General features: G+C 43.0%; 1 protein-coding gene across 1 annotated transcript; it reads right to left on the reverse strand.

Moving 5' to 3' along the window:
- Nucleotides 1–2570: 2570 nt before the first annotated feature.
- Nucleotides 2571–9240, reverse strand: NHP2 (NHP2 ribonucleoprotein). Its single transcript, XM_072146280.1, has 4 exons — nt 8957–9240; nt 8112–8181; nt 7042–7147; nt 2571–4761 (listed from the first exon to the last, which is right to left on the reverse strand). Exons 1-4 carry the CDS (start codon nt 9126–9128, stop codon nt 4636–4638), a joined length of 474 nt encoding a protein of 157 aa, XP_072002381.1. The 5' UTR covers nt 9129–9240; the 3' UTR covers nt 2571–4635.
- Nucleotides 9241–24881: the final 15641 nt, after the last annotated feature.

The following is a 24881-nucleotide window of genomic DNA, read 5'->3' on the forward strand; positions in this document are numbered from 1 at the left end:
ATATACACTGAAGAACAAAATTAAGTTCCTGAATATCAAGGTTATTGTGTAGTCATATGTGAATATATCCCAACAGAAGTGTAAAAAAAAAAAAAGGGGGCTGACTGGTGTGGTGTCCTACTAACTGGTATGATTTATCCCATTGTTTTTTATGTATGAATTTTTTTTTGTAATTAATATCTGACAACTAAATTCAGAGCGATTAGGTCTGTCCTGTTAGAATATATTTTGTACTATATTTATACTTTGGGTTAATTGATGATATGGATTATAACACACAGCATTTTAAATTTTTTTGGCTCTTTTTGCCAATGGCTACATTTTTAATCATGTTTGGTAAATTAAATAAAGATTTGAAGTTGAATTATGTTCTTTGGTGCAATTTTTTCTGATTTACAAATTTTTGGTTAACATACTAAAGTAAGCAGCTCCTTAGCTGTTCCCAAGTTATAGCACTTTTAAATTTCTAGCTTTTTTGGAACATACCGGAAAAGCTATGAAACGCTAAGGTACGTAGCAGTCCAAACAACCTAGCTTCCAACCGGCTTATTCATGAGGGGGCAGTCACCGTTGGCATCTAGAGTGGGAGTTGCAGCCCCCTCAGGCCCATTGTAATGAATACTGTGTAAAAATGCCATATACTGCAATATTGAAGGGACGATCAGACCTTCTAGGGTTAAAATATCCTAGAGAGTCTAAAAAGTAAAAACTAAAATGATAAAAACTAAAAAAAAAAAAAACAATTCAAATCACCACTTTTTCCTAGAACTGATACAAAACGTAATAAACAGTAAAAATCATAAACATGTTAAGTATCACCACGTTTAAAAATGTCCGATGTATCAAAATATAAAAACAGTTATTCCCGGCGGTGAACCCCATAACAGAAAATTGCACCCAAATGTCAGAAAGGCTCCTTTTACATCACAAAAAGAAATGTAATAAAAAAACGATCAAAAGGTAGCACAATCCTCAAAATGGTAGCAATGAAAACATCAGCTCATTATGCAAAAAATGACACATTACAATGGCACCTGGCAATTTTTTTTCGTACACATTGTTTTAATTTTTGAAAATTAAAACACAATAAAACCTTTATAAATTTGGTATTGCTGTGTTCATACCAAACCAAAGAATAAAGTAGACGTATCATTTGGAGCGAACAGTGAAAGTCGTGAAAACTGAGCCTACAAAAAGTGGGTTGCGTTTTTTTGGCAATTTCACCTCATCTGGAATTTTTTTCCAGCTTCCAAGTACACAGCATCGATAATAAATGACATCACTGAGAAGTAATAAATAATAATTTATATAGAGCCTACAGATTCCGCAGAGCAATACAGAGCTTGCCAAATCGGTAAAATTTGATACGCAGAAAGTAAGCCCTCATACAGCTCTGTACACAGAAAAATGTATGGGTTTTTGAAGGTAGATAGCGAAAAATGAATGAAAAAAGACTGCGTCTTTAAGTCCCCCAAGAAGGAGGGTCTCCCTTGAAAGACAAATACAAGAGAAAACGAGATAATGCAGAAAATCTCTATAGGTAATCATTTAAAAACTGCAGCTGAAATTGCACACCAGTTCGGCACTGAACAGGGTAAGGATCTGTCTCATCATACAGCATCTCAATGTTTCAGAGCATTTGGACTTAAAGGGAACCTACCACCACGAATCTACCTATAAAGGTAGATCGGGTGGTAGGTGGATGTATGGGACGTGAGGATAGCCCTTTTTAGAGCTAATCCTCACGTCCCCGCTAGCGTCACATAAACTTTATTGCCCTAATATGTTAATTTAATTAAGCGGCTACCAGGGCGTGGAGTAGCCGGACACGAGGCTACACGGCGCGGCTACTCCACGCCCCAGTAGCTGCTTTCCCCCGCCTACCCTGTGATCTTCGGCGCACAGCTCCTGGCAGCTGCGCGCCCTCGTCCGAGAAGCCGGAGTTCTGCGCATGCGCAGTAACTCCGGCCTCGTTCCCGAGATCGCGCATCTTGGCCGGAGTTACTGCGCATGCGCAGAACTCCGGCTTCTCGGACGAGGGCGCGCAGCTGCCAGGAGCTGCGCGCCGAAGATCACAGGGTAGGCGGGGGAAAGCAGCTACTGGGGCGTGGAGTAGCCGCGCCGTGTAGCCTCGTGTCCGGCTACTCCACGCCCCGGTAGCCGCTTAATTAAATTAACATATTAGGGCAATAAAGTTTATGTGACGCTAGCGGGGACGTGAGGATTAGCTCTAAAAAGGGCTATCCTCACGTCCCATACATCCACCTACCAACCGATCTACCTTTATAGGTAGATTCGTGGTGGTAGGTGCCCTTTAAAGATCACTATGTAGTGAACATTAGCAAAAAGAAATAAAAGGCTAGACTCACTTTTGCGGAGAAGCATGTTATGTGGACAAGGAGAAGTGGTCCAGTGTTCATGCTGGTGATAAAAGCAAGTTTCATTTATTTGGATCTGATGTGAAACATTAGGTTTGCCGATAAACTGGGGAAAAACTCAATGCAAAATGTGTAAAGAACGCAGTGAAAGGTGGTGCAGCAAGTGTCATAGTTTAGGGAATGTTTTCTGCAGCAAGAGTAGGAGCTCTCATTACGCTACATGGAATGGAGTAAGTGCAAGTGTGTATCAGAACCTTCTTCAATGACATGTGGTTCCTTCTTTAGGTTCTTCATTCAAGCAACCCCTTAAAGTTGTTTTATGAGGCCCCTTGCACACATACATGCTTAGTCCGTGGAAAGGGACCTGTGTGCTGGGTAGATCTCAAGGTCCGAGGAAAGTGTGCATGAAAGGGAGTTCTTGCATCAAGAACATCTCTCGCACCTGACCCTTCCTCAATCCATAGTCTACAAAATTACTGAATCCACGCCCTCATCTCCCGCTTAAGACTACTGCAAAATTCTTCTCTGTGGTCTTCCCCCCCCCCCCAACGATCTTTAATTCTGCTGCCCAGCTTATCAATCTTTCTCTTCACTTTGCCTCTCCTCTGGTTACCCATTGCACAGCAAATACAATTTAAAATACTGACCATGACTTACAAAGCCATTCACAACCTGTCCCCTCCATAGAGCTCTTAACTCATCAGTCATTACCACCCCACGTGTAATCTTCCATCCTTACAGGACCTTCAGATTCCCTTATTACCATTTGCTCTTTCCAAAAACACAACCAGGATTCAGACTAGCTCCAACTTCCCAAATGTAATCTGAAAACCCACCTGTTCAGGCTTGCCTACAATACACATTCATTGCACTGCTCCCTCACCTTGTGTCTGCATCTTCCCTCCCATTTAGATTGCAAGCACTCATGGGTAGGGTCCTCCCACACGCCTACTGATTACTGTAGTTTCTGTATTTGTTCTTTATTGATGACATTTATGAAAAGCCCTTACTAATTGCACAGCACCATGAAATAATTGATGCTCTATAAATAAACATTTGTCAGCTGTTTGGCTGACAGACAGGGATTCCCTGTATGACTTTTGATGTTATTTTGTTATCCAAGGGCTCCACTGCCCTGTACTGGGTCCTTGGAGGTCTGACCAGCACAAGTTTGTGTGCAAAGGCTTTACCTGAACACATTGCTGCACTGACTTTAGTAAGCACGCAGCATCTCCATACCAGCATTTGGAACTTTTCCCACTTTCCAGTAGATTACATGGAAAATTTGGTTCCACTATAGAATACAATATGTACCACAGCCAACAGTTGGATAAGTCTTAACTTTTTGCCACAGAGCAATGGAGCAAAATCTATTGACATGTTTTTGTTTCCAATAGTTTTCACAGCTCTGACATGTAGTTACTACAGGTTTAGTTACCACCTACAGACAAACACATTAGCTATGTGCAGGTCTTTTTTTCCCCTTTTCTGTGGTTTGGACTGGTTTCATTTATCATAGACGTGATATATCAGGCAATGTTTTCAACCCTGTAAACTTTTACCTACATTTGCTTGGGACTGGAGTTTATTTACACCAACAGAGCACCATTTTACTGTGATTTACAGCAAAATAGCAACTTTTCTTTATACCCACATCTGGATTTAAATTTTTTCCACGTCAAGTTATTCCAGGCAATAGTAAAAGGTTAAAACATGTGCCAAAAAAGTTGCAAATATAAGAGGGAAAAAAGCCAAAGATAAAGGACCCCCATGGTGTTTAAAATAGATATATATATAAAAAAAAAAAAAAAAGTAGGAAATGAGGGCCTGTATCTAGAAGATAGCAGAATGCAGAACCATACAACAAAGAATGCAGGGAAAAGTACATGATAACTCTGTACAAAGTATCTAAAAATGGTACGTTTATATGCCTCTGCTCAATGCTTAAGAATCAAACAAGGTTTTTCTTAAAGAAACATTATATTGGAAGATGCTGACCGATAACTAGTCAACATCCATTTACATAGAAGATCCCATTCAAGAGCTACTAAAACATAGAACTGTGTTTACTGAACAGAATAAAACAAATGTAAAAAAAAAAAATCTGCATTTCTTCAAGAAGTCCAATTTACAGCGAAATCCAACATGGCAGTGAAATATCAATATGTAAAAACATAGGGACACGCAAAAGCCATCACTGGTCTTCTCTCCAAAAGATGAAACACTGTGGTTTCACTGTATGTAATTTACAACCCCCTCAGTAGGGTAAAGGAAGTCCTTGCACCTCCTCTAAGCAGTCATTATATGCGTCTTTATATTCATCATTAGATTTTATTAAGATAACGCACGTGGGGCGCTTGGAGCCAGCAGCACCACCCAAGTCCTGTAGGAGAAAAAAAAAAAAGCATAAATATTATATTCCTGTTAGAGGTTCACTTTGCCTAGACAGGTGTAATCTATGAATTATACACTATATTAGAAGATCTGCAGATGTACTTTGCAGATCTTCCCTCCTTGTGAAGGCTATACATGAAGATTGTACTGCCACAGTACAGAATAATTTCTAATGGTAGAAAAGCCCTGCCCATCAGTAAGCTGGAATTGGTGGAACATTACCAGTCCATGCACATCTTTGAGGATCAGAACAGGAAAAGTGCTTAAAGGACACCTGTGACTGCAGCATCAAGCCTGGTGCACGCTGCAGTCACTGCCGGCATCTAGCACAGGATGGGTAGAGAGAGAGAGGGGTGGGCCTGGACGGCCCCCTCATCAATTTCCTGGGTCAGTGTGGCAGCACTTAGCAGTATGCTACCTCAATGGTTTTGACGGCAGAATTAGTGAAAGTGGGCTAGGGACAGTTTTTCATTAGTACGTAAAGCTAGTTTTGTTTTGTTTTAGCTGACCAGTTCCCTTTAACTCCTTAACGCTCTGCGCCGTAGCTCTACGGCGCAGAGGTATAAGGAGTGTATGAAGAGGGCTCACGGGCTGAGTCCTCTTCATACAAAGGTGGGGGTTTTTGCAAAATGCATAAAACCCCCACCGCTAATAACCGCGGTCGGTGCTTGCACCGATCGCGGCTATTAACCCCCTAAACGCCGCCTGCAAAGTCGCAGGCGGCGTTTAAAAGACGGCGGCGCGTGGGCGCCGCCATCTTTTTTTTGATCGCCACGCCCCCGAACGTCATCGGGGGGTGGCGATCAGTTGCCATGGTAGCCTCGTGTCTTCTCTTGACACGAGGCTATCTGGCAGCTGCATATTCGTTACAATGAGCCAGTGGCTCATTGTAATGAATGTGCTGCAAAAATGCCATATATTGCAATACAGAAGTATTGCAGTATATGGTAGCAGCGATCTGACCATCTAGGGTTAATGTACCCTAGATGGTCTAAAAGATAGTGAAAAAAAAAAGAAAAAAAAAAGTTTAAAAAATAAAAAAAATTAATAAAATATTAAAAGTTCAAATCACCCCCCTTTCCCTAGAACGGATATAAAACATAACAAACAGTAAAAATCACAGACATATTAGGTATCGCCGCGTCCCAAAATGCCCGATCTATCAAAATATAAAAACGGTTACGGCCGGCGGTGACCTCCGAGGCGGGAAATGGCGCCCAAATGTCCGAAATGCGACTTTTACACCTTTTTACATAACATAAAAAATGAAATAAAAAATGATCAAAATGTCGCACAGACCTCAAAACGGTAGCAATGAAAACGTCGCCTCATTTCGCAAAAAATGACCCCTCACACATTTCCGTGCGCCAAAGTATGAAAAAGTTATTAGCGTCAGAAGATGGCAAAAAAATTTTTTTCTTTTTTGTACACATTCGTTTAATTTTTGAAAATGTATTAAAACACAATAAAACCTGTATAAATTTGGTATCACCGCGATCGCACCGAACCAAAGAATAAAGTAGGCGTGTTATTTGGAGCGAAGAGTGAAAGTCGTAAAAACTGAGCCCACAAGAACGTGACGCACGTGCGTTTTTTTTTCAATTTTTCCACATTTGGAATTTTTTTTCAGCTTCGCAGTACACGGCATGTTAAAATAAATAACATTACGGGAAAGTAAAATTTGTTACGCACAAAATAAGCCCTCACACAGGTCTGTACACGGAAAAATGAAAAAGTTATGGATTTTTGAAGTTGGAGAGCGAGAAATGAGGCGAAAAACCCTGCGTCCTTAAGGGGTTAATATCCCGCCCCCCGACAGAGTAAAAATAATCTCCTCCAAAATCATATGCAAATGAGCCACAGAGTTACACAGAATCTGGAGGGGAGCATCACTTCAGACACGTCTATTTTGGACTCGAATACTAATGAATCAAGCATGCTTAAAGGAGAAGTTCTGCACGCTATAGAACTGGAAATACAGGCAGTTTAAGACATAGTTGGAACAGCAAGCCCAACTATGGTCCAATGCCCGGTTTGGTTTCTACAGCATACAGAACCACAATCCACTTTAAAATCAAACCAGAATCAGAGTGCAAGGTGTTATGTAGCCCATGTTAGGGGCTTCTGAAGTGATGCCCCTCAATCTCTCAGTCTGAATAGAAGTTTTTATTTTGTTTACAGGTGCGTCTTAACAAGAGCGAATGCTACAGAGGATATTTCATACCCTGTAATAGCTGGTACATTCCAGATGTCTATATATTCTACTCACCGTTTTAGAAGGGACATAGGCATATGGTATGCTGCGCTCTTCACACATGGCAGGAAGGTGGCAATAAACTTCAACAGGGAGTGTGTCACCCGCAAGTACAACAATGCTACAGGAGAGAGAACAGAATGCTTTAGGATGAGTTGGCAGCTCTTTGTAGCTACTCTTGGTGAAACAGTCATTGTATTTTCATGCGTCTGCTTCAGTTCACTTTTCGTTACCCTCCACATAAAGTGGTTGTACCAACTATTTAAGTTATCTCCTATCCACAAGAATGGGACCTCCAGCATTCCTGAGAACAGGGGTCTTATTCTCACTAACAAGTCTGTTCTGACACTCCCTTACAACTGAATGTAGTGGTGGGACGCTCACTTCACAAACATCACTGGGGGGTGCATTATCGTGATTGGGTGGAGGGTTCCCTGGACTTAACAATTCATCACAAAAAATACATACCCCATAAAAAAAAAAAACCATTAAAAAAGAGAAAAACAGAAGCAAGGTGCGAAAAGTGCGTTGGGGTGTCGGACAGTGTGTGCTAGGGGACAACATGGCGTCTGGTGGGTCTCTCTGGTTGCATATTTTGGATGCTCGTGTCCGTGATGTGGTGCTTACCCTGAATTGTAGTGACATGTGAAACTTATTTGCATCTAGGTCAGAGGTTTTGTACTTTTACAGCCAGCGCCTTATATATTCTCATAATACTTCTTGGGTTCTAGTATTTGCACACTGTCTGTTTTTTGTACATGTTTTTATGTCTCTTTTAATGGGGTTGCTTTATCAGATGTATTTTTTTGTGATGAATTATGTTATGAAATGTAATAAAGACTTGATTTATTTAGCTATTTGAGCTTGTCATGTGTGCTCTCTTTATGGGGGTATAATAGGAAAAATTTGGATTTATTGTGGTCCTCTGAAGCAGTAATATTGAGTGATTAATATACATTTATCCTGAAGGTTGAGGTTTTTTGGGTTTATAATTCCCTGCACTTAAGTTGATCGGTGAGAGTTTATCTCCTACAGTAGTTGGTACAACACCTTTAATCCCTAGAGGACCAGGAAAACCTACTCACCCTTTCTCCCCTTTGTTGATGAACTTCTGAACCTCCTTCACTCCTCTCCGGATATTCTTATTTTTAACAGCTACATAAGAAATTAAAAAAGCTGAAGTAAGTAACAAAAAGATCACAGCAGCAAGTAGAGAAATGTATAAGGAAATTGTGGTGCTAGAGATTTCTTTCTACAAGTCCATCAGCAGGAACAACTCAATGACCACATGATAGGGACTAAGGGGGAGATGCATCAAGCACCGACGTATAATGAAATGCACTCCTCTCCCCGATACACCAGGAGACTGTCAGTAACTCACCCTACATGCACACGACCGCTTGCTCGCCCACAACGTGGCCTGCGCTGCAAGGGGAGCGCTCCTCACCCCTCCCTATGCATAGAAAACACAGTAGCTGCAAAATGTCCTTTTGCTACATGGACACCTGGCCAGGTCATAGTGCAGTAAGTAAGCAATCGCCGCACCAACGCCTGGTGCCATAGATCGCTATTGTCTCAGGGATCTGATCACAATGACAGTAGTGTGAATATAGCCATAGGAAACGTCAGATGCCCCATACCTCCAATGCCTGCACACCCCCATCACACCTACTTGGTATGGAGGGTGTATTATGTGTATCCAAATAAATACGAGATTACACCCCGAACCTCAATTTCATTACGTGCCGGTAGAAGTCAATCCCTGTCCTCAGCAGCCATATGACTGAGAAGCCACAGGTACCGCTGTGTGCTCCCGGGCACATGTATAAGTATAGTCACGTCTGTTCGATCTCTGTTGCCTCCCCCGATGCATGAGGTAAATGTGCAGATCTCCGTGCAGCCGGTGATGGCGGAGGGGCAGCGCTCGTACCTTTCTTGATGCACTTGTATAGCCTCTTGGTGAGTTTCCTCCCCGCCAGCGGCTTGGCGATAGGGTTCAGGTTGTCCAGCATCTCCTCATACGACCTCTCGGGGGTAACTGGGGCCACTGCTGCCATCTCGGTCTCCTCTTCCGGATCTCGCTTCTCCTTCTTCACCTTCATGCTGGCTCCGTACTGCCGCCTCACCACACGTGTCTCACACCGCCGCCTCGCACGCTGCTTCCAACTATACAACTTCCGGGTGTGACGGAAGTGCGAAGGAGGGGTGCACGGACCGTACCATCTCCCACTCTTATAGGAGTGTTTATAGCGTCATGTGGAGCTCGCGTCCTGCTTCATTTTGCTTCTGAGGGAGCTGCATGGCGGACACATGCATGTCTCTACAGCTCTTGGAAGGCAAAGCTACACGCGTAAAATTGTCTGATTATTACCAATATGTTCACAGTGCCCTCATATTGGGCAATATAGTAACAGTGCCCCCAGTAGGCATACCGCCTAACTCGAAGAGGGACAATTTTTGCCCTAAGCCCCCCCTTTGGCCACTCTCTCACTCTACCCCCACACTATATAACTCCCCCCCCCCCTTAGTACTACCCACAGCTCCCTGGTACATTGTAGAAAAGGAAAATCCTGGCACTCGCAGGTGAATGCAAATCGTGTTTTAATGGTAAGATAAACTTACAACATGAAGTGCAGGGACACAAACATAGGAACGCGTTTTCGGCTCGTGACACGAGCCTTTGTCAACCACATCATATAGTAAACATCATACACTTATATACAAAGTAACGATATAAACCCCGCCCACTGACGTCACATCCTACCGGAAGACCCTTAGGACCTTTTTAGAACATCTTAACTCGATACGTAGTGAACTTCAGTTCACTATGACCTATAATGAAATAAACATCAGCTTCTTGGATACAGTGGTATACAAAAGGTCCGACGGGACCTTAGGCACAGATTTATATAGGAAAGATACAGATAGGAATAGTGTTTTACACTATCGCAGTAATCATCCTTATGCCACAAAAAAGTCTGTCCCTAACTCCCAGTTTCGAAGAGTTCATAGAATAGTATCAGATGAGAGCACTAAGGTGAATCGGCTGGACGAGATGGAATCTAGATTCCGTGACAGAGGTTACCCTGAACACCTCTTAAAAGGGGCTAGAAGTTCTGCCTCTATGGGTTCAGCTAGACCCAAGGTACGGGCGGAAAAAAGGATAATCCTTAGCCATCAACACCATCCCTTTAACAGCAGGATTGACAAAATAGTCAGGAAACACTGGCGCATACTCCAAACATCGTTCCCTCAGGTTGAGGAGTTTCAGAATCCTCCCTTAATTTGCAATAAGAGGGCTCCTAATTTGCAGAACAAACTTATACGGGCCGACATGGGAGGTACACAAAGATTACCAAAACAAGTTTTTCTTGCAACGCAGAAGAGAGGTACGTTCCCTTGTTTGAATTGTTCCGAATGTTCGAATATCCTCCGCGGTGATATATTATACCATCCCCATACTGGTCAGCCCTTTAAGATACAGGGATTTTTCACGTGTAATTCCCACAATGTAATTTACGCCATAAAGTGTCCTTGTGGATACCTATACATAGGGGAAACGATGCAACCTGTGAAATCCCGCATCAATAAACATAAATCAACCATTAGGTGCAACAACAGATTATTGCCAATTCCTTACCATTTCCATGAAAGGAAACACTCTATCTCCCAGCTCAGGTTCCAAGTTATCGAACAGGTCCAGGTTCCCCGTAGGGGTGGCAATATTAAGGTTCTTCTACGCCGCCGTGAGGCTTATTGGATTCATACCTTAGGGACCTTGGAACCACGAGGGTTAAATCGTGATTATGATTTAAGAGATTTTTCATAGCACTATGTGAATTTCATTTTGAGATGTTCTTATGTTACATTAACTCTATCGTTGTTCTATTTTGATATGATAAACGAGGCTGTCTTGATATGATTAATAATGCAATTTTGATCCTTGTCCCTTATCCCTTCTTCTAGAAACGTACTCAGAACGAGGAGAATACCTGAAGCCACTACGTCACACCACGGAGATCCCGTTTCCGGTAGGATGTGACGTCAGTGGGCGGGGTTTATATCGTTACTTTGTATATAAGTGTATGATGTTTACTATATGATGTGGTTGACAAAGGCTCGTGTCACGAGCCGAAAACGCGTTCCTGTGTTTGTGTCCCTGCACTTCATGTTGTAAGTTTATCTTACCATTAAAACACGATTTGCATTCACCTGCGAGTGCCGGGATTTTCCTTTTCTACTGAATCTGAGGCCCAAGCCGTACCCGGAGCACCGCACACTTACAGAGTGCCGTCCATCTTCAGTTGTGTCCCTGGTACATTGTAGCCAACTCCATCCACCTCATATTGTGCCCACAGCTGTGCCTCATATTGTAGTCTGCTCCCCTAGGTGACCCTAAAATTTCCCCCCCCCCCCCAGCATCTCCAGTCATATTGTGGGGCCCCCGCATCACTTCATATTGTAGCCCTTCACCCCACCCCCTGGTTTCTCCCCCTCATATTGTGGCGCCCACGGAAGCTCCCCCTCATATTGTGGCGCCCACGGAAGCTCCCCCTCATATTGTGGCGCCCCAGCAGCTCCCCCTCATATTGTGGTGCCCCAGCAGCTCCCCCTCATATTGTGGTGCCTCAGCAGCTCCCCCTCATATTGTGGTGCCCCAGCAGCTCCCCCTCATATTGTGGTGCCCCAGCAGCTCCCCCTCATATTGTGGTGCCTCAGCAGCTCCCCCTCATAATGTGGTGCCCCAGCAGCTCCCCCTCATATTGTGGTGCCCCAGCAGCTCCCCCTCATATTGTGGTGCCCCAGCAGCTCCCCCTCAGAGTTGATGTTCCGACTAAATCTGGGACTTTACTACCAGGCCGGGAGTGGTTAGGAGGTATGACATTTTTGTCACATTGTCCCCACAGTAGCCAATGTGATCGAAGTGGGCTAAAAATAAAATCTATAAGCTTAAATAATAAATTGTTTGGAACTTGTTTATACATGTTAAATCTTGTGCCTTGACATGACATTTGTGCCTTAGAACTGTGGAAGTGATCTTCTACCGGGTTCTAAATGTATCAAGGTAAAGATATTCAATTTATCTTCCCCAGAAAAAGAAGCTGTGCAAGATACCATTTGTAACCGTCAAACTAGTCTAGATTTATCATCAAACTGGTGCAGCGGTCTAATATGTCCAGCTAATCACTATATAGTCCTGTATGTACATACTATGTAGAGCGCAATGGATCTACTTGTAGGAATCTCACTGGATTTGCTGAGTTACTTTGGAGATTATTCTCACTGGATTTATTTAATGAGAGAACAAAAAAAAACATCATGGGATGGAATGCCTCTCCTGGTATTTATCGGTTAGGGCGGTGATTCCACTTGCCGGACAGGTTCACTTTTTGCATGGTGTGATGTGTAGATTGAGGAATTTGAAGTGCTGTTCTATTCTAAAGCTATTTAATGACTCTTTATATCTAAGTCAGTGATGGCGAACCTTTTAGAGACCGAGTGCCCAAACTGCAACCCAAAACCTAATTACTTATCGCAAAGTGCCAGTACGGCAATTTAACCATAAAACTGACGGTTTAGTAGAGAATCAATTTACACAGGACTGTCTGAGCTCGGATTCCAGCAGTCCTATACACACTGAAACGCCACTTTTACACCATTTTACATCACATAAAAGAGTAATAAAAAGTTATCAAAAGGTCACGCAGTCCTCAAAATGGTAGCAATGAAAACAACGGCTCATTAAGCAAAAAAACCACACCTCCCCAGCTCCGTACACTAAAGTTATAAGCGTCACAAGATGGCGAAACTATTTTCTTTTTAGTACATTGTTTTAATTATTGAAAAAGTATTAAAACACAATAAAACCTACAAATCACTGTGAGTTTACCAAACCAAAGAATAAAGGAGACAAATGATTTGGAGCGCACAGCGATAGTATTAAAATCCAGCTTCCCAGTACACGACATGGAATAATAAATGAAGTAAAATATGTTACGCAAAAAATAAGCCCTAAATATATAAATGCACATATAAATATATAATATAATATGCATATACATAAATACATACATAGAAATACATATGTTACTTACTCTTTGGTTGTCCAAGGTGGCGGCCATGCTGGCGGGCAGAAGTTCAGGTGTCTGTTGTTCCGGGGGGGTCAGTAGGGTAGATGGGCAGAGGGTGGGCGGCCAGAGTTAGGTCTGCGGGGGGGGGGGGGGGGTAATGCAGCATCTGGAGTTCGGGGCAATGGGGTTATGAGGCATGAGTTCCAGGAGAGGGGGTGATGCGGGGCAGTGACCGGAGTTGGGGGGGGGGGGGGTAGTGAGAGCGGCGGGAGTTCGGGCAGGCAAATTGCAGTAGTGGGCGGAGTTTGGGCGGGGGGGGGGTAGGGGTGCGATAGCGGGCTGGGGTTCGGGCGCGGGGGCTTGTGGTAGTGGCACAGTGAGTTTCGAGACGGTTGCTTAGGGGAGGGGCGGGAGCGGGCAGGAAATCAGCCTCCTGCTGATCTATTATGCCCCGTGGAAGCGCTGAGTTAAAAAAAAAAAAAACTCACCTCGGACTCGGCGTTCCTCCGGCTGATCACTGCAGCGCACACAGAGTAAGGTGCCCAGCGCTGGCAGCGTAATGACATTTCGCTGCCAGCGCTGGGACGCTTACCGTCCTGTGCGCTGCTGTGATCGGAGTGACAGAGCAGGAAGTGTCAGCACCCTGCTCTGTCATGGCTGTTAGCAGTATCGGAGCGGGTTCTAAATATGTTACTTCTGTTTGGGCCTTGTTTGTTGAACAGCCTGATGGCAGCGGGGAGGAATGACTTACGATAACGCTCCCTCTCACACTTGGGGTGAAGCAGTCGGTCACTGAATGTGCTCCCCAATGCCACCATAGTCTTATTCATGGGATGGGAGCTATTCTCCAGAATAGACTTCAACTTACAGTGTCCTCCTCTCAGCTACCACCTGCACTGTGTCAAGAGGACCCCCCAGGACAGAACTGGCTTTCCTAATCAGTTTGTCCAGTCTGCTCCTCTCCCTCGCTGAGATGCTGCTTCGCCAACAGACTATGCCAAAGAAGATGGCTGGTGCCACTACAGAGTTGAAGAAGGTCTTAAGAAGAGCCCCCCGCACTCCGAATGCCCTCAGCCTCCTCAGCAGGTGTAGCCGGCTCTGACCCCTCCTGTGAAGTGCATTTATGTTCTCTGCCCACTCCAGTTTATTGTTGAGGAGGACACCCAAGTACTTATAGGACTTCACTGCCTCAATGTCTGTCCCATTGATACTGCTAGCAGCCATGACAACCAGGTGTGGACAGTGGTTGTCCGCACCTGGCAGTGGTTAGGAGGATCGGGCGCATGCCAGCAGTGAGGGCTCTGCGCGCCCTCTCTGGCACGCGTGCCATAGGTTCGCCACCGCTGATCTAAGTCATTTGTAGCCTGCTTTGAGGAAATCATGCTGTTTATAAAAGAAAAAAGGCAGGAATTAGTGAAGGGTCGTTTGTGAACAAGCTGGCACAAAGAGCCGGCTCTTGTTCGTGAACGACCTGAGCCGGCTCCCGTCAGAGCCGATGGCTCACTAACCCCGCCCCTAACTGGCTCACCACGCCCCCTTTAACCCGAGAAAATCGGGTTAAAAGTGGTGTGGTGTCCGGTGACAGACTGGCCTAATTATATTTTTAATAGGGAGCCGTTCAGGAGCCAGAAGAGCTGGCTCTTCTTAGTGAGCTGAGCCTCATGAGCCAGCTCACTAAGAAGAGCCGGCATTCCCATCACTAGCAGGAATATCCATGGTTCTGATATATGTGAAATCAAAACATTTGAGAGATGTGCAGGTTTTTGAAAGTGACCTTGAAATATTTTCCAAATCTAATCTGCATTTAGGAAATTCTACATCTGCAGACAGTCCTATAAGCCTTTAGAAAATCGACAAGGAATTTTGTAGCGTCTTAACAGTTGCAATGGTGAATTTTAGTAACAGATTTCTACAGTTCCGTAAGATGGAACTTACTTCTCTATTTCCACAGAGAAGCAAGTGGCCGGGGCCGTAACACAGCAGCATATAGGACATGTCTTATATTTTGCTTAGCATGATCACGGTGCGATGAGACAACCTGTGCTCACTGCACAGTGACCGGGCACCATTGACGTCAATGGGGACCAATATATGGTGCAGCCACAAAATGGTCTCTTTTACTTTCGAGTGAATGAGCCCTAAGTGTGGAATTCTCTGCCAGATACTTTTAAGTCAATGAAAGCACTAATAATAATCATATGCTTGTGAGTAGCTCCTTACAGCTTTGAATCATATCAAATCTGACCAGAAACAGTCTAACAGCTGCCCTGAGTGCTGCATATTGCTCTTGAACTTATAAAGGACATACAGATTTATCAGCAGGCATACAACAGCAAGAATCACATTAACGGGAGTCTACCATCAGTTTTTGCCAGTACTGATACTGCTAGTGCTAGATTTTGGTCACGGAGAGCTGTGTAACCATACCATAAAGTGTATATTCTTAGTAGCAGTAGACGGTTAAATATAGATGTATATTCCTGGATTGTGGCTGGACTTGGATAATTGGATTTATATAAATTCCATAAACATATTGCAGAAAAAAATCAGCAGCAGAAACTGCTTTCAATTAAATGTCACATAATCGCTGCAGATAATGGTGCAGAATTTGCCCCCTTGCCACTGTAAAATTTGGGCATAAAATCCATTATCTGCTGTAGAATTAGCGCTAGGGTAAATGCCACAGCCACTCTGCCACTTGTGGCCTAATACTGCCACTATAATCAGGATTTTTGACTCACAAAATATGTAACAAAAGAGAAAGAAAGACGGATGCATATATACTAATTCAAACAAATTTCATTTTTATTCTTCAATGTATAGACAAACATATAATTTAAAACACCATTAAAAAAGTCCCAACTTGGACATACATAAATAACAAAAACAGGCATAGGTATGGGGCATGTAAATGGAGGTGGAAATAGTAAAGCAGCAGATATGTGCGTTATTATGGAGACCACAGCAAGATATATAAAGTGGAGTGCAATTGACCATGTGAGCTGCGGTCTAAAAATGAAAAAATTATAAATCGCTTGGTCTCTAAGAGGTCTATGTGGCCAGAATCATACTTGCCACCAGCTACATAAGGCACAATCTGGATACAACATGAACAGATATACAACAAATTTTTACCCAACCTGTGTCTGGAGAGGAGAGACCCGACGCGTATCGCCTATCAGGTAGGCTTCATCAGGAGTAAATGACTGCTAGGGGAGGACTGCCCTTTATACCCGTTGCTGCTTAGTGTTTGGTTCCGGTCCGAATTATGGCGCATGCGCAATACATTATTTCTCGTCTGCCGGAAGTACGTCATCCAGCATAATTCACCGGGTCTGTGGAACGCATCTTGCGTCTCACCGGACCAGAGTTGGAACAGCGCATGCGCTCCATTGACCAATGGCGCTGCGTGGCACCTGGGAAGTACAGTAAGTCAACCACAGGACATAAATTAAGTTGGTAAGTTATATTGGCGCAATATTTCAGTATAGTGCAGAAATGGGTACAGTATGAATCCTATAAATAGTACACGTCCCTACCTTAATATGGTACAGCCTTGCAATGGGTGACTACAACAGTCATATAGTGCCGAAAAATAGGTAGGTATTGCATAATCAACTATCATATGGTGCCAAAAGTAGGCAGGTATTGTATAATCAATACTCCACCTGAGGAACAGCGTTAGATATCATGTTACAGGGTAATCATTCCATTGTGCCGAAAGTAGATAAATAAACAAGACAAAAACTAAACAATATGCTGCTCATAACAGGAGATGTAGAAAGAGGAATTAATTCGACGCAATATTAAGGAAGATTGGTTTGACGCAATATCAAAGTAGGATATTTTCATGCTATGCATAGTAAGCAAGAGATATTAAATAGAATATTTCACAGGCAATTTACATGATTGGATTTGCCAAGGGTACCATATAGATGACGAAAGAGAAAAGAGATTTTATAATTACTTAGATATAGAATCAATGCATATTGTGCGTAAGACATGCATATTTAGTATAATTAGCAAGGCTAAAGTCGTGCACGTAAGAACAACAACAGCTGAAACACTCATATAATTAGATATTATACCCAGTGCAAAAACATGATCGTATAGGTAGGTGGCATGATGGGTGGAAATCCCGTAGTGCCAATAATAGACATAAAACCGTGCTGTGAACTAAAGTATATATGGTGCCATCGAGAGGCCATATGATGATGAATTGGATTGCCAAGATATTGTAACCGCATAAGAGAATGAGAGGAGGTTATCATTTAAGGTATCACTAAAAAGGTTTATAAAATTTCGCATATCTCAAGTGCCATACAAATAATCAATAAAATACAAAGTCAAAGTTGCCTGAAGCTTGTGACATACATATTAAGACTGTGCATGTTAAATACAACAAGATTTCGGGACAAGTGCTCATATAATAAAGTGATGCGTGCTGGTAAGTTCAAATATCTTAAAGTGCTATGCCGTTCACCAGAGGTCCTGCTGCACAGTTCATGTTGGGAGCATTAATATAGTTATATTGTACTAGGTGACAGTTATCATAATGCTACGATGCAATTCAAGATGTGAAAGTGCAGCCAGGGCCTAAAGTGACTAGTGCTAATATCCTCGAGGTAAGACAGAAAAGTGTCTTATTAATTAAAAACATGATTCCAAAAATAAGTGCGGTTGCAGTATCCAATTATCAAGTGCATAGAGGCAGCGCTGGGCAAAGAAGGAAAGGGCAGTCCTCCCCCTAAAGGGTTAGTAATGAGGCTATGAATAAACAAGGTTATAGCTAAGGGAATAAATATATGAAGAAAAGGCGGGGGGAGGTAAATAAAACTAAACATAGTAGTTTGCCTGGTCAAAATTACATTGGTATAAGGTCGAAGGTATTTTTAGACCTGGTATACAGAGCCGAGAAAGTGCCGGCTGACACTTTGTATAGGGAAAAAAAAAAAAAAAAAGGAATGCTACCCAACTCCAGTTGGTAATATCCGGCAGCAAGAAGAAGAGTCACTAGGTAAGTATGGTCTCCGGGTAAATAGGGATCGGATCAAAGTCCAGGCGGTGCCGAGGTCCGGCTAACAAGTTCCAATTCAGTAGGAAATAGGGTCTCGGAGTGAAAGAATGTCAGCCATCAATATCCAGGTAATCTTGTGGGTATGGTGATAAATGTTGAGTTCTCGTTGTAAAATCCCGGTGGATCGGATCAAGATGTAAGAGAAAGCCAATGAGCAGCTTATAAATACTGTAACTTAGAAGAGGAAAGAAAAAGAGTGTTATACACAATATACAAAAACATCTATAAATTGTGGTGCTTGGTGTCGTAAGTCTGGTGCATGAAGCTAGTGTGCTTGCTATTTACAGGGGTTAACCTGTGGGTGGGGAAAACTAGGGAAAAGGGGAGATGGAAGGAGTGACTTGTGTGGGGAATGCACAAGAAGTGTGGTGATTATTGTGGTGTAAGGGGTCCAATGCACAATTCCAATTATAATAAGGGGCCCAAGATCTTATATGTGTAAGGGGTCCAGCACAATGGGTAACTATAAGGGACCCTAATGTGTGAATTATGGTGAGAAGAGGGGAGGAAGGTGGTGGGAAGGGGGCTATATGGATAATATTAATGTAGAAGGTGAAGTGGGAGGCTGAGATGTAGGTGTTATTATTTTTTGTAGAAACCTGTAAAATTGAGTTCCTCGTTGAGGCCCTTAGGGGAAACGCAGTCCAGTGTGTAAATCCACCTGGATTCTTTTTGTAATAATCTTGGAGTAATGCTGCCACCCCTTATACTCTGAGCGATCTTTTCTAGGCCCACTACCCGCAGATCTTTTGGGTTTCCTCCATGTTGTTGTGAAAAATGTGACGCAACTGAAGAAAGTATCTTACCTTTCTGGAAATCGGATGCGGCATTGTTGATGTTCGATACATGTTGCTGGAAGCGTCTTCTCAATTCTTGTGAGGTTTGTCCTATATACACTTTTGGACAGGGGCATAGAAGGGCATAAATCACAGCTTTTGACTTACAATTAATATATTGTTTGATCTTGTATTTACCTTGGCCCACTGGATCCTCGAAATATTCCGTATTGATGATTTGCGGACATACTGTACAGGCTCCGCATGGAAAAGACCCTTGTAGGCGTATTCCCCTTCCAAGGGGAGAGGTAGGTCGTTGGAAATGACTATTAGTAAGTAAGTCCCTTAGATTTCTGGCCCTTCTAGCCGTGAGTTGAGGTTTATTGTTGATGTGAGGGAGAAGTCGTGCATCACTTCTTAGTATGTCCCAATTTCGCTCCAGAATCTTTTGTATATCTTGCCATTGGTTGTTGAAGGTGGTTACAATTCTTGGTTTGTCTTGTTGGGTACGTATTTTGGGAGTCAGGAGGTCACTACGTGGGCTGTCTCTCGCCCGGATGTAGGCTCTTGAAATTGTTTTACGTGGGTAGCCTCTTTCCCTCAGTCGGCATGTTAAGTCCCTGGCGTGAGTTCTGAATTCCGTGTCCGTAGAGCAGTTACGTTTAATTCGTAAAAATTGGCTAACCGGTATGCCGCTTTTTTGGTGATGTGGGTGAAAGCTGGAGTAATGTAACAAGTTGTTTGTAGCTGTTTTTTTGCGAAATAGCGTGGTGGATAGTCCAGTGCCCTCTTTGCGGATTGATATGTCCAAGAAGTCTACGCAGTTTTCCGAGATATGTGAAGTGAGATGTATTCGCCAGGGATTAGAGTTCAGCCTTCCAATAAACTCTGTACATTCTTCAAGGGTGCCCGTCCAAATGATCAATATATCATCTATGTAGCGGTACCAGCCCGCTACATATTTTTTGAAGAGATCCGAGACGTAAACCACCTGTTCCTCCCAACGTCCCAAAAACAAATTCGCGTAAGCGGGTGCACATCGTGCACCCATGGCCGTCCCTGAGATCTGCTTGTAAAAGGACCGGTCAAAGGTAAAATAATTTTGATGTAAAATTATGTACAGTAAATCCAGCACAAAGGAATCATGTCTGCGGTCATGGGACCATTGTTTGTCCAAGAAGTACATGGTGGCTTCTAACCCCGTCTCATGTTCGATGTTCGTGTAGAGAGCCTCTACGTCTAGGGTCACTAAAAAGCATGATTCTGCGATTTGTAGGGCTTGTATTCTCTGGATGAGATGCATCGTGTCCCTTGTGTATGAGGATAACTGTAGCACTAGAGGCTGGAGATAAAAATCCACGTAATTACATAATTTTTCGTTTAGCCCCCCAATTCCCGAGACTATTGGGCGTCCAGGTGGTTTTGAGACCGATTTGTGCACTTTAGGTAACATATAAAAAGTGGGAATAGTGGGTTGATCCACTGTCAAAAATTTCTGTTCACTTTTGTTCACAATTCCTACTTGGAGGGCTGCTTCCAACAGCCGATCTATTTTTTTCTTGAATGTTTGAGTTGGATCTGAAGGAAGGATGCAATAAAAATCTTTATTGTTTAGCTGTCGATATGCCTCTTCCCTGTAAAGCTCTACTGGCCAGATAACAATATTTCCCCCCTTATCAGCCTCCTTTATAACAAAATCCTTGTGTTTAGTAATTTGGTTAAGGGTACGCTGTTCATGGGGGGAGAGGTTTTGGCTTCTGTTGTTGTCTAGGCTTAGTTGTTTGATTTCCCGGAGAGTGCATTCATAGAAAATATGTATAGCTGGGAACATGGTTAGGCTGGGTGTTCTTTGTGAAGGTGTCCTATAGGGAAACTTTCTCTTACCTGTGTATTCGAGGTTCTCTTCCATTAGTTCCATAAGATCTCTGAATGTCTGTCTATCACCTTCCGGTAGTGTATCCACCAAGGAGGGTTCGGAGTATAAGACTTTAAAAGCTAATTGCCTACAAAATAGGTTGGATTATGAAAAAGGTAGACCCTATAAATGGACTCACAGGGGCAACAGAAGAAGATTCAAACCGCAAGCTAAATCAACCTTCCCAAATAATTCCCACTTGTCACAGGACCCACAATCGTCCGAATATAGTGACCTGGAGAGCTCACAAGAAGACTCCGCTTCAGATACACGAACAAGCAAAAAAAGAGGGCCGAGCCACCGAGAGCGCTCCCCATATCAGAAACGGGACAAACCGAATCGAGGACGTCAAAACACCAATACAGGTAATGATAATAGCTTACAAATTATCAATTTGTCATCTCATAATCTATCAGAGATCGAATGTGAGGTACTAAAAAAGGGTCTGTCATTCTCGCCTATGTACAAATTGGATAAGTTTGAACTAACAAAGGATCTTTACCTATTTTGTAGGCAATTAGCTTTTAAAGTCTTATACTCCGAACCCTCCTTGGTGGATACACTACCGGAAGGTGATAGACAGACATTCAGAGATCTTATGGAACTAATGGAAGAGAACCTCGAATACACAGGTAAGAGAAAGTTTCCCTATAGGACACCTTCACAAAGAACACGCAGCCTAACCATGTTCCCAGCTATACATATTTTCTATGAATACACTCTCCGGGAAATCAAACAACTAAGCCTAGACAACAACAGAAGCCAAAACCTCTCCCCCCATGAACAGCGTACCCTTAACCAAATTACTAAACACAAGGATTTTGTTATAAAGGAGGCTGATAAGGGGGGAAATATTGTTATCTGGCCAGTAGAGCTTTACAGGGAAGAGGCATATCGACAGCTAAACAATAAAGATTTTTATTGCATCCTTCCTTCAGATCCAACTCAAACATTCAAGAAAAAAATAGATCGGCTGTTGGAAGCAGCCCTCCAAGTAGGAATTGTGAACAAAAGTGAACAGAAATTTTTGACAGTGGATCAACCCACTATTCCCACTTTTTATATGTTACCTAAAGTGCACAAATCGGTCTCAAAACCACCTGGACGCCCAATAGTCTCGGGAATTGGGGGGCTAAACGAAAAATTATGTAATTACGTGGATTTTTATCTCCAGCCTCTAGTGCTACAGTTATCCTCATACACAAGGGACACGATGCATCTCATCCAGAGAATACAAGCCCTACAAATCGCAGAATCATGCTTTTTAGTGACCCTAGATGTAGAGGCTCTCTACACGAACATCGAACATGAGACGGGGTTAGAAGCCACCATGTACTTCTTGGACAAACAATGGTCCCATGACCGCAGACATGATTCCTTTGTGCTGGATTTACTGTACATAATTTTACATCAAAATTATTTTACCTTTGACCGGTCCTTTTACAAGCAGATCTCAGGGACGGCCATGGGTGCACGATGTGCACCCGCTTACGCGAATTTGTTTTTGGGACGTTGGGAGGAACAGGTGGTTTACGTCTCGGATCTCTTCAAAAAATATGTAGCGGGCTGGTACCGCTACATAGATGATATATTGATCATTTGGACGGGCACCCTTGAAGAATGTACAGAGTTTATTGGAAGGCTGAACTCTAATCCCTGGCGAATACATCTCACTTCACATATCTCGGAAAACTGCGTAGACTTCTTGGACATATCAATCCGCAAAGAGGGCACTGGACTATCCACCACGCTATTTCGCAAAAAAACAGCTACAAACAACTTGTTACATTACTCCAGCTTTCACCCACATCACCAAAAAAGCGGCATACCGGTTAGCCAATTTTTACGAATTAAACGTAACTGCTCTACGGACACGGAATTCAGAACTCACGCCAGGGACTTAACATGCCGACTGAGGGAAAGAGGCTACCCACGTAAAACAATTTCAAGAGCCTACATCCGGGCGAGAGACAGCCCACGTAGTGACCTCCTGACTCCCAAAATACGTACCCAACAAGACAAACCAAGAATTGTAACCACCTTCAACAACCAATGGCAAGATATACAAAAGATTCTGGAGCGAAATTGGGACATACTAAGAAGTGATGCACGACTTCTCCCTCACATCAACAATAAACCTCAACTCACGGCTAGAAGGGCCAGAAATCTAAGGGACTTACTTACTAATAGTCATTTCCAACGACCTACCTCTCCCCTTGGAAGGGGAATACGCCTACAAGGGTCTTTTCCATGCGGAGCCTGTACAGTATGTCCGCAAATCATCAATACGGAATATTTCGAGGATCCAGTGGGCCAAGGTAAATACAAGATCAAACAATATATTAATTGTAAGTCAAAAGCTGTGATTTATGCCCTTCTATGCCCCTGTCCAAAAGTGTATATAGGACAAACCTCACAAGAATTGAGAAGACGCTTCCAGCAACATGTATCGAACATCAACAATGCCGCATCCGATTTCCAGAAAGGTAAGATACTTTCTTCAGTTGCGTCACATTTTTCACAACAACATGGAGGAAACCCAAAAGATCTGCGGGTAGTGGGCCTAGAAAAGATCGCTCAGAGTATAAGGGGTGGCAGCATTACTCCAAGATTATTACAAAAAGAATCCAGGTGGATTTACACACTGGACTGCGTTTCCCCTAAGGGCCTCAACGAGGAACTCAATTTTACAGGTTTCTACAAAAAATAATAACACCTACATCTCAGCCTCCCACTTCACCTTCTACATTAATATTATCCATATAGCCCCCTTCCCACCACCTTCCTCCCCTCTTCTCACCATAATTCACACATTAGGGTCCCTTATAGTTACCCATTGTGCTGGACCCCTTACACATATAAGATCTTGGGCCCCTTATTATAATTGGAATTGTGCATTGGACCCCTTACACCACAATAATCACCACACTTCTTGTGCATTCCCCACACAAGTCACTCCTTCCATCTCCCCTTTTCCCTAGTTTTCCCCACCCACAGGTTAACCCCTGTAAATAGCAAGCACACTAGCTTCATGCACCAGACTTACGACACCAAGCACCACAATTTATAGATGTTTTTGTATATTGTGTATAACACTCTTTTTCTTTCCTCTTCTAAGTTACAGTATTTATAAGCTGCTCATTGGCTTTCTCTTACATCTTGATCCGATCCACCGGGATTTTACAACGAGAACTCAACATTTATCACCATACCCACAAGATTACCTGGATATTGATGGCTGACATTCTTTCACTCCGAGACCCTATTTCCTACTGAATTGGAACTTGTTAGCCGGACCTCGGCACCGCCTGGACTTTGATCCGATCCCTATTTACCCGGAGACCATACTTACCTAGTGACTCTTCTTCTTGCTGCCGGATATTACCAACTGGAGTTGGGTAGCATTCCTTTTTTTTTTTTTTTTTCCCTATACAAAGTGTCAGCCGGCACTTTCTCGGCTCTGTATACCAGGTCTAAAAATACCTTCGACCTTATACCAATGTAATTTTGACCAGGCAAACTACTATGTTTAGTTTTATTTACCTCCCCCCGCCTTTTCTTCATATATTTATTCCCTTAGCTATAACCTTGTTTATTCATAGCCTCATTACTAACCCTTTAGGGGGAGGACTGCCCTTTCCTTCTTTGCCCAGCGCTGCCTCTATGCACTTGATAATTGGATACTGCAACCGCACTTATTTTTGGAATCATGTTTTTAATTAATAAGACACTTTTCTGTCTTACCTCGAGGATATTAGCACTAGTCACTTTAGGCCCTGGCTGCACTTTCACATCTTGAATTGCATCGTAGCATTATGATAACTGTCACCTAGTACAATATAACTATATTAATGCTCCCAACATGAACTGTGCAGCAGGACCTCTGGTGAACGGCATAGCACTTTAAGATATTTGAACTTACCAGCACGCATCACTTTATTATATGAGCACTTGTCCCGAAATCTTGTTGTATTTAACATGCACAGTCTTAATATGTATGTCACAAGCTTCAGGCA

This window comes from Engystomops pustulosus, chromosome 4, assembly GCF_040894005.1.
Source record: "Engystomops pustulosus chromosome 4, aEngPut4.maternal, whole genome shotgun sequence".
Taxonomy (NCBI): Eukaryota; Metazoa; Chordata; class Amphibia; order Anura; family Leptodactylidae; genus Engystomops; species Engystomops pustulosus.